At 44.5% G+C, this 10024-nt stretch overlaps 1 protein-coding gene across 1 annotated transcript; it reads right to left on the reverse strand.

The window, feature by feature from the left end:
- Nucleotides 1–6050: 6050 nt before the first annotated feature.
- Nucleotides 6051–9419, reverse strand: LOC121550997. Its single transcript, XM_041863491.2, has 3 exons — nucleotides 9254–9419; nucleotides 7875–8854; nucleotides 6051–6109 (listed from the first exon to the last, which is right to left on the reverse strand). Exons 1-3 carry the CDS (start codon nucleotides 9400–9402, stop codon nucleotides 6051–6053), a joined length of 1188 nt encoding a protein of 395 aa, XP_041719425.2. The 5' UTR covers nucleotides 9403–9419.
- Between the last annotated feature and the right edge of the window lie 605 nt (nucleotides 9420–10024).

A 10024-nucleotide genomic window follows, 5' to 3' on the forward strand; every position in this document is an offset into this window, starting at 1 on the left:
TTGAATCACTTTCCTTTTGCACTTCTCCCTGATGTCTCATCTGGGTCGGTATCAGTCAATATGAGAAGACAGGCCTGTCTCATCTGGGTCAGTATCAGTCATTATGAGAAGACAGGGCTCAAACAGAGTCAAGGTGCAGACAAAATATAACATTCACATGGGCAGGATACAGGCACAGCTCTCCTTTATTTGGAATAGTAAAAAATCATTGACGTCTGTCATCATTTTCTGTCTTCACAGAGATCAAAAGATCTGCAGCTATACAAACAGAATAGAAAAAGCAAAACTTCTGAAAGTTTAAGGGATAGATTGAATGCGGACCACAGAAGATCCGCATTATAGCGCGATTGAAGATTAAAGGTAATTTCTGATTGAGCCGACATATGCAGCGTTAACCGTAAATGCAGTCTCCGCGAACGCAGGAACATTGCCTTTAAATTTCAATCTCGCTATAGCACGGATCATCTGCAGTTCGGATTGAATCTAGGCCTAAATCAGCAGCAGCACAAGGCCACACATGAAGACAGAAACAAGGTACAGTGGTAGATACAACAGTACTGTTGGATTGATTCATGCTTTGACCAGTTCAGTGTCAGTCAGTCCCTTGGGCCGTCTTCAATACACCTGCTGCAGAAAGGATGATCCGTCTGTAATCCATGGAGCGTTGCCCACTGCAACCCATGTGGCACAGCTTTACTCCGGACCAGCAAATCTGAATTAGATAGCCCCAGAGGTCATGACACCAATAAACCTTGTTTATAAGCAATGGTTTATTATGTAAAAGCCTAATACTTCGCACTTCGCAGCGGACAAAACTGGGCAAAACTGGTTGAAATGGCATCACAACCAGTATCTGTCCGCTGGGTTAGTACAGAAGATGTTGAACCATCAACGTTTCATGTCCTTCATACATACATCTTTATTAGTATCTGTATCAGCAGTATTAGTTTATATTAGCCACCTTTATTAGTATCATTAGTATATGTATCAGCAGTATTAGTGTATCAGAAACCTTTATTAGTATCTGTATCAGCAGTATTAGTTTATATTAGCCACCTTTATTAGTATCATTAGTATATGTATCAGCAGTATTAGTGTATCAGAAACCTTTATTAGTATCTGTATCAGCAGTATCAGTGTATCAGACACCTTTATAAGTATCTGTATCAGTATATTATATTGGGATATGTACAGTGCATTCGGAAAGTATTCAGACCCCTTCCCTTTTCCACATTTTGTTACGTTACAGCATTATTCTAACCTCGATGTAATCCTTTGGGTATGGCCCAATGCAGTCCTGTGCTCAGAAACTATGACAAAAATAAATACTACTACAGTTCATGGAGCAAACTCTGTATGTTTTGAAAGGGGCAACCCAAGCTTGGCGACCCACTATCTTAACTCCACACTCATGATCACACATTGATTGATCTTAGTCAGAACCTCTGTCTGATGAGCATGGTCTAGAACAGTGAATTCTCTGACCTTTAAATTCCTGGTTAAAAGTTCAGGATTCCCCCTTGAATGACACATTTAATTCAATCTAAATATGTCGAGACAAGAAATTGTCCAGACATCTATCTCTTCCTGCGTAATAAACGTGTCTGTGATTTCAACACAGTGTATAAATATGTCTAAACGAAATGAGCCAGATGTATTCACAACTTTTACATAGAAGGAAAAGTGGAGCAGGAAAGAGACAAATGTTTTACTGAGTTAGCTTCTATGGCATTTTGGGTCACAGCATTTTTTTTTCAAGACAACCCTGGCGGGCCACATCAAATTGGTTCCAGAGGGGCCAAATCTGGCCCATAGGCCGCCAGTTAAAGAGCCTTGTTCTACGGCAAATCCGGTGTCGTGTTTTCCTGATTGAAATTAGGTTTGTCTTTATTCCATTTTAGCCTACAAATTGCAAGTCCGATCAGTGTAGTTACATTTCATTTGACAATGACCATGACGCAACTGACTGATCAAGACATGAAAGATGAACAGAGTCTACATAGATACATACTCTGTAGCATGTGTCCCCGGAGGTCAGAATCTTAACTTTAGATCTGCACACATGTAAACTCAAGTTTTCTACTGACATTGATGCATGAATTAGGTTTCCCTAACTCGGTCCCGTGGGTGCATGTTTTTGCAGTTTTGAATCAGGCTACGCGATCATCAACTTTAATGTGTTCATCTCAAGTTGGGATTCTGCCCGGAAAAACTTTCCTCACCATTTGCTATATGTATGATCTATGGGCAGGGATAATTAAAGAGCGACTGAAGTGAAAAATCAACTTCTCTGTTTGAAAATGACATATGTGGCATATATGAGTCAGAAACATTTATTATAGTGTAAAAATGGACTACAAAGTGTAAATAGGATCATTGTGGTCATAAAGTCTGTATAGTCCAAAACTGAGATTTGCGAGATGTAAGGAATCTAGTGTACGTAACAGTTGTCCTTGGGTTGGGTTTATTTTTATTTCAATCCTGCCCACATGCCCACAGCTGGCAGCACTGAAGTAATCATCAATTCAGAGCGCAGCTGCACACGACCCCATCGTAATGCCTTTGGGTGTGGAACACACACTGACCATGGTCAATTTGGTTTGACTTTGGATATACCTATGGGGCTAGTTAGGGACAATCAGGAAATTACACAATGTACATGGGACAATATTTTAACATTTGAATGACTTAAAACTCTCAAACCAACTATAAATTGTAGAAAGTCATAAACAAACATACAAAATTAAAAAATACAACTAAAAGGTGTGCAACATGACAATATTGTCTCATTTACATTGAGTAATGTATTGACGATCCCTAACTAGCCCCACAGATAGGCTATCCAGAGTCAAACCAACTTTGCCACGGTCAAACAGAAGTTGGCTACTTCCAGACACAAGACCTGGTTAGACTGTTTCAAGTTATTTAGAAGGGTGAGTGACTGTAACTGTGTAGTGTTTTGGCAGAGTGAATGTACAAACGCTTCCTACGTGTGAACAATCACAAGAGACACCCACGTCAAAGCAATCATGCAAGACCCAAATCTCGTTCTCAGTCACATTTCCTAATGTGGAGGATTGAAACTGAGGCTAAATCAGTCAGTTCAGCCCCTCTTTAAAGTCTGTGGGTAATTGGCAGCCATATTGATCCCACCCCCATTCTGCTGTGTTGAGAGGTGCAGAGGTTAGTCACTGACACAGGAAGTCTGCCAGTCAGTCTGCTGCCCCACTGGTGAGACTGACAACCTCTGAGCAAGCAAAACACACACACACACACACACACACACACACACACACACACACACACACACACACACACACACACACACACACATACACAGAGCATATACCCTCAAATAATTATGTCTGTCAGCAATGGGAAGTAGTATAGCTAAACTTGGCAATGATGTCCCAAATGAATTTACAACATGTATGTGTAGCTAGAGGCCTACAATGCTAAATAAGGTGATTTCTAGATCTAGAACCTATATTTATAGAATCTTTTCTTCTTGTACATTTTCATATTATAGTAATATTTTGTAACTTCTGCAACAGACAAGCCATCTTTCCTTGTCGTACTAGTGACCGGGCTAAAACACTCCCTGTTCTGTAGGGATCAAGTCAGAGGGAGGTACAGTAAGCAGCCACGGAACTATTTCTTAGGAAAGATCTCTAGGTCAGCTTTGCACTTTCACAGTGAAAGAGAAGCAGAGTAGAGGGCTGTGTGTCAGGGTTATCCTTTTCAGTTTATTGAGAAGTCATTGAAAATAAATTAGATGCCCTTTTTTTCAATCATTGAATTGGAATTTCAGTTTACTTCCTGAATTGCCTACCTTCAATTCAAATTGACCCCAACCCTGCTGTGTGTGCAATCCGGCCTCACTCTCCTGGCATTCACCTGCGTGGACTTCCATCTGATTCATACTTCCTCTGTCTGCATGCACAGCACAGAGCCAGGGGACTTGCTCCAAACTATGTCTGAGGGACAAACTGAAATACCACATAGTCAATGTTTTATGGTGACATCAAAGGTCTTAAAGAGGCTGTAAGCTGTTTGTCTACTAGGCCAACAGTGTTAACGTTCCAACTCCTGACTGCAGAGGGTGGAAACTGAATCACTCTAACATGGCGGTTAACACTCACAACTAACTAAGTGGTCAGAGAGATGTAACCACTGGAATTGACCCAAGGCATTACTCACACACACTGCTGTGGTACGATCACGTGTCAATATCACTGAGTTGATGGGGTGACCCAGCATAGGAGCTGTGTGTGTGAGTGTGTGTGTGTGAGTTGCTCACTCAGTTTGGAATTCACTTCAGGCACTTTCTGGGGCAAAAGGTGTCGACTAGGACCTGGGACCTCCCCTCATGGCTGTGACAATCCTGATGCTGGATACTTTGGGCAACTAGTATAAGTCTAGTAACACATGCCAGGAAGTCTAGGAATTCTTGATCCATGTGAGGGCGGTCTAACTGAGGATTTTTCATAGAGGATCTGTAAAAGTAAAAAAGTAAAGCAAAAGGTAATGTAACACAGCATTCAGAGCCTGATCTCTGGTGATGTTTTATTGGATAATGTGGAAAAAGCCCCAGGGCTGTACCCGCTCCATAAGTAGAACCAAATCAAATGACCTCACTGCCTCCCTGGCTGTCTGATCGATCTTCTGACTTCCCCTCATGCTGTCAGACTCCTGCCTACAGTTGGAAACAATTTGTTATATTGTTGAATAAATGTGTTTCCGTGGAAGATACGAACACTCTCATTTCTAGGTATACTGATGATATAACCTCCTGAGTGGCGCAGTGGTCTAAGGCACTGCATCGCAGTGCTAACTGTGCCACTAGAGATCCTGGTTCGAATCCAGGCTCTGTCGCAGCCGGCCGTGACCGGGAGACTCATGGGCGGCGCACAATTGGCCCAGCGTCGTCCAGGGTAGGGGAGGGAATGGCCGGCAGGGATGTAGCTCAGTTGATAGAGCATGGCATTTGCAACGCCAGGGTTGTGGGTTCGATTCCCACGGGGGGCCAGTATAAAAAAAATATGTATTCACTAACTGTAAGTCGCTCTGGATAAGAGCGTCTGCTAAATTACTAAAATGTAATGTATATATATGAATACATTTTGAATGTCTTCCTGAGTCGATTTAGGGGTTGTGTCTTTCTACTGTAACTCTAACAACCAATGAGTAGACTTTCTATCCCCTCTGGAGTTGTGGACTATGGGGGGTGGTTACGTAATATGTGCTAGCCTGTAGTGCAGAGGACAAACCGGCATCAGAGCACACAGCTGCTATTATCAACACAATCTATGAATGAAGCAAATGACCTGGGAATTTCATGTGAACTTTGAATGAAAACGCATCATAAAAAGGTTTGCTGGGGTGGGGCTGTTCTCTTTCTGAGACTCTCTGTCCTCTTTCTCTTTTAGACGTTGACTATATGTTAAGATTCACATTGCCATGCTTGTGTATGAATCAACACAATTTACAAATGCACACACTATAACTCTAAAGATAGTTTTTAGTACAACTGAATTAATTTCAAAAGCTTAACATTGTCCCCTGTCAGTAGTCTGCAGTTCAGGACCATATTATAACTGTTCTCTTTTTCCATAGTTTACCAAAGTGAAGCGTTTCTTCCATGCCTGTCTTTGAAAATGATTTCCAACAGAGGAGGGGGATTAATATAGCTTAGTGTCTCTGCGGGCTTCGCAAAACTTTTCAGCCAGTCAAGTTTGGTGAATTAATGTAAATGGATGGTGTGAGCTCTGACAGCGAACAGCTTGGAATCTGGGCCATTGGTCTAAATTTGGGGGAGCCTGCTACACAAGCAGCCCCTGTCCAGTTCATTCTATCAGGGCTTCTCTCTCTCTCTCTCTCTCTCTCTCTCTCTCTCTCTCTCTCTCTCTCTCTCTGATGTCATGTCAGATGCAGTATATGAGTCAAAAACTGACATCCTTGGCAAAATCAATCCACTTAGAAATGAGATATTTTCCACACCTTATGCAAACATAGATACCGTAACAAACATAGCTAGATGCTTTGGCTTTCTAACGGCACTGTATAGGCTGGGGCCTGCTGTTGTTAGACGAAGGCTCAAATATGTACACTGCTCAAAAAAATAAAGGGAACACTAAAATAACACATCCTAGATCTGAATGAATGAAATAATTGTATTAAATACTTTTTTCTTTACATAGTTGAATGTGCTGACAACAAAATCACACAAAACTTATCAATGGAAATCAAATGTATCAACCCATGGAGGTCTGGATTTGGAGTCACCCTCAAAATTAAAGTGGAAAACCACACTACAGGCTGATCCAACTTTGATGTAATGTCCTTAAAACAAGTCAAAATGAGGCTCAGTAGTGTGTGTGGCCTCCACGTGCCTGTATGACCTCCCTACAACGCCTGGGTACGCTCCTGATGAGGTGGCGGATGGTCTCCTGAGGGATCTCCTCCCAGACCTGGACTAAAGCATCCGCCAACTCCTGGACAGTCTGTGGTGCAACGTGGCGTTGGTAGATGGAGCGAGACATGATGTCCCAGATGTGCTCAATTGGATTCAGGTCTGGGGAACGGGCGGGCCAGTCCATAGCATCAATGCCTTCCTCTTGCAGGAACTGCTGACACACTCCAGCCACATGAGGTCTAGCATTGTCTTGCATTAGGAGGAACCCAGGGCCAACCGCACCAGCATATGGTCTCACAAGGGGTCTGAGGATCTCATCTCGGTACCTAATGGCATTCAGGCTACCTCTGGCGAGCACATGGAGGGCTGTGCGGCCCCCCAAAGAAATGCCACCCCACACCATGACTGACCCACCGCCAAACCGGTTATGCTGGAGGATGTTGCAGGCAGCAGAACGTTCTCCATGGCGTCTCCCGACTCTGTCACGTCTGTCACATGTGCTTAGTGTGAACCAGCTTTCATCTGTGAAGAGCACAGGGCGCCAGTGGCGAATTTGCCAATCTTGGTGTTCTCTGGCAAATGCCAAACGTCCTGCACGGTGTTGGGCTGTAAGCACAACCCCCACCTGTGGACGTCGGGCCCTCATACCACCCTCATGGATTCTGTTTCTCACCGATTGAGCAGACACATGCACATTTGTGGCCTGCTGGAGGTCATTTTGCAGGGCTCTGGCAGTGCTCCTCCTGCTCCTCCTTGCACAAAGGCGGAGGTAGCAGTCCTGCTGCTGGGTTGTTGCCCTCCTACGGCCTCCTCCACGTCTCCTGATGTACTGGCCTGTCTCCTGGTAGCGCCTCCATGCTCTGGACACTACACTGACAGACACAGCAAACCTTCTTGTCACAGCTCGCATTGATGTGCCATCCTGGATGAGCTGCACTACCTGAGCCACTTGTGTGGGTTGTAGACTCCGTCTCATGCTACCACTAGAGTGAAAGCACCGCCAGCATTCAAATGTGACCAAAACATCAGCCAGGAAGCATAGGAACTGAGAAGTGGTCTGTGGTCACCACCTGCAAAACCAGTCCTTTATTGGGGGTGTCTTGCTAATTGCCTATAATTTCCACCTGTTGTCTATTCCATTTGCACAACAGCATGTGAAATGTATTGTCAATCAGTGTTGCTTCCTAAGTGGACAGTTTGATTTCACAGAAGTGTGATTGACTTGGAGTTACATTGTGTTGTTTAAGTGTTCCCTTTACTTTTTTGAGCAGTGTATATACCTATACTGTAACTTAACCACTTGTAATTGATGTGGTTCACATTCAACAAACACTAATCATTCCGTTTCAATAGTTTTTGAGGATTTCTATTATTTTTTTATTGAAAAAGACTAAACAAAATTGTCACAGACATAATAATAATATTATTATCAATAACTGCAATTTTAATATGTATCTACAATATAATTCACAAAATAAAAACATCTGTACAACTTCTGGTTTGTGCTGGACATTATAGGAAAGACTCTGATAGAAAAATAGACCCAAAAGAAGAAGATTAAAGGTACATAGAAGGGATGAATGAAACGGGGCCGAACCAGTGACTCTCCTGGCATCACCGTATGAGAACCCAATATGAAACGGGGCCATACCAGTGACTATCCTGGCATCACCGTATGAGAACCCAATATGAAACGGGGCCATACCAGTGACTAACCTGGCATCACCGTATGAGAACCTAATATGAAACGGGGCCATACCAGTGACTAACCTGGCATCACCGTATGAGAACCCAATATGAAACGGGGCCATACCAGTGACTAACCTGGCATCACCGTACGAGAACCCAATATGAAACGGGGCCATACCAGTGACTCTCCTGGCATCACCGTATGAGAACCCAATATGAAACGGGGCCGAACCAGTGACTAACCTGGCATCACCGTATGAGAACCTAATATGAAACGGGGCCATACCAGTGACTATCCTGGCATCACCGTATGAGAACCCATTATGAAACTGGGCCATACCAGTGACTAACCTGGCATCACCGTATGAGAACCCAATATGAAACGGGGCCATACCAGTGACTAACCTGGCCATACCAGTGACTATCCTGGCATCACCGTATGAGAACCCAATATGAAACGGGGCCATACCAGTGACTAACCTGGCATCACCGTATGAGAACCCAATATGAAACGGGGCCGAACCAGTGACTCTCCTGGCATCACCGTATGAGAACCCAATATGAAACGGGGCCGAACCAGTGACTATCCTGGCATCACCGTATGAGAACCCAATATGAAACGGGGCCATACCAGTGACTATCCTGGCATCACCGTATGAGAACCCAATATGAAACGGGGCCATACCAGTGACTAACCTGGCATCACCGTATGAGAACCCAATATGAAACGGGGCCATACCAGTGACTAACCTGGCATCACCGTATGAAAACCCAATATGAAACGGGGCCATACCAGTGACTAACCTGGCATCACCGTACGAGAACCCAATATGAAACGGGGCCATACCAGTGACTCTCCTGGCATCACCGTATGAGAACCCAATATGAAACGGGGCCGAACCAGTGACCAACCTGGCATCACCGTATGAGAACCTAATATGAAACGGGGCCATACCAGTGACTATCCTGGCATCACCGTATGAGAACCCATTATGAAACTGGGCCATACCAGTGACTAACCTGGCATCACCGTATGAGAACCCAATATGAAACGGGGCCATACCAGTGACTAACCTGGCCATACCAGTGACTATCCTGGCATCACCGTATGAGAACCCAATATGAAACGGGGCCATACCAGTGACTAACCTGGCATCACCGTATGAGAACCCAATATGAAACGGGGCCATACCAGTGACTATCCTGGCATCACCGTATGAGAACCCAATATGAAACGGGGCCATACCAGTGACTAATCTGGCATCACCGTATGAGAACCCAATATGAAACGGGGCCATACCAGTGACTAACCTGGCATCACCGTATGAGAACCCGATATGAAACGGGGCCATACCAGTGACTATCCTGGCATCACCGTATGAGAACCCAATATGAAACGGGGCCGAACCAGTGACTAACCTGGCATCACCGTATGAGAACCCAATATGAAACGGGGCCATACCAGTGACTAACCTGGCATCACCGTATGAGAACCCAATATGAAACGGGGCCATACCAGTGACTAACCTGGCATCACCGTATGAGAACCCGATATGAAACAGGGCCATACCAGTGACTATCCTGGCATCACCGTATGAGAACCCAATATGAAACGGGGCCATACCAGTGACTAACCTGGCATCACCGTATGAGAACCCAATATGAAACGGGGCCATACCAGTGACTAACCTGGCATCACCGTATGAGAACCCAACATGAAACGGGGCCATACCAGTGACTAACCTGGCATCACCGTATGAGAACCCAATATGAAACGGGGCCATACCAGTGACTAACCTGGCATCACCGTATGAGAACCCAATATGAAACGGGGCTATACCAGTGACTAACCTGGCATCACCGTATGAGAACCCAATATGAAACGGGGCCATACCAGTGACTAACCTGGCATCACCGTAT

The sequence above is a fragment of the Coregonus clupeaformis genome, chromosome 19 (genome assembly GCF_020615455.1).
Source record: "Coregonus clupeaformis isolate EN_2021a chromosome 19, ASM2061545v1, whole genome shotgun sequence".
Classification (NCBI taxonomy): Eukaryota; Metazoa; Chordata; class Actinopteri; order Salmoniformes; family Salmonidae; genus Coregonus; species Coregonus clupeaformis.

Coding starts and splice junctions, on each gene's coding strand:
- LOC121550997 (XM_041863491.2), bottom strand. CDS start 9,402: ATGGCCCCGTTTCATATTGGGTTCTCATACGGTGATGCCAGATTAGTC. Junction 8,855..9,253: donor TTCTCATACGGTGATGCCAG/GTTAGTCACTGG, acceptor CGGTGATGCCAG/GTTAGTCACTGGTATGGCCC. Junction 6,110..7,874: donor TTTATTTTGTGAATTATATT/GTAGATACATAT, acceptor TTTTTTGAGCAG/TGTACATATTTGAGCCTTCG.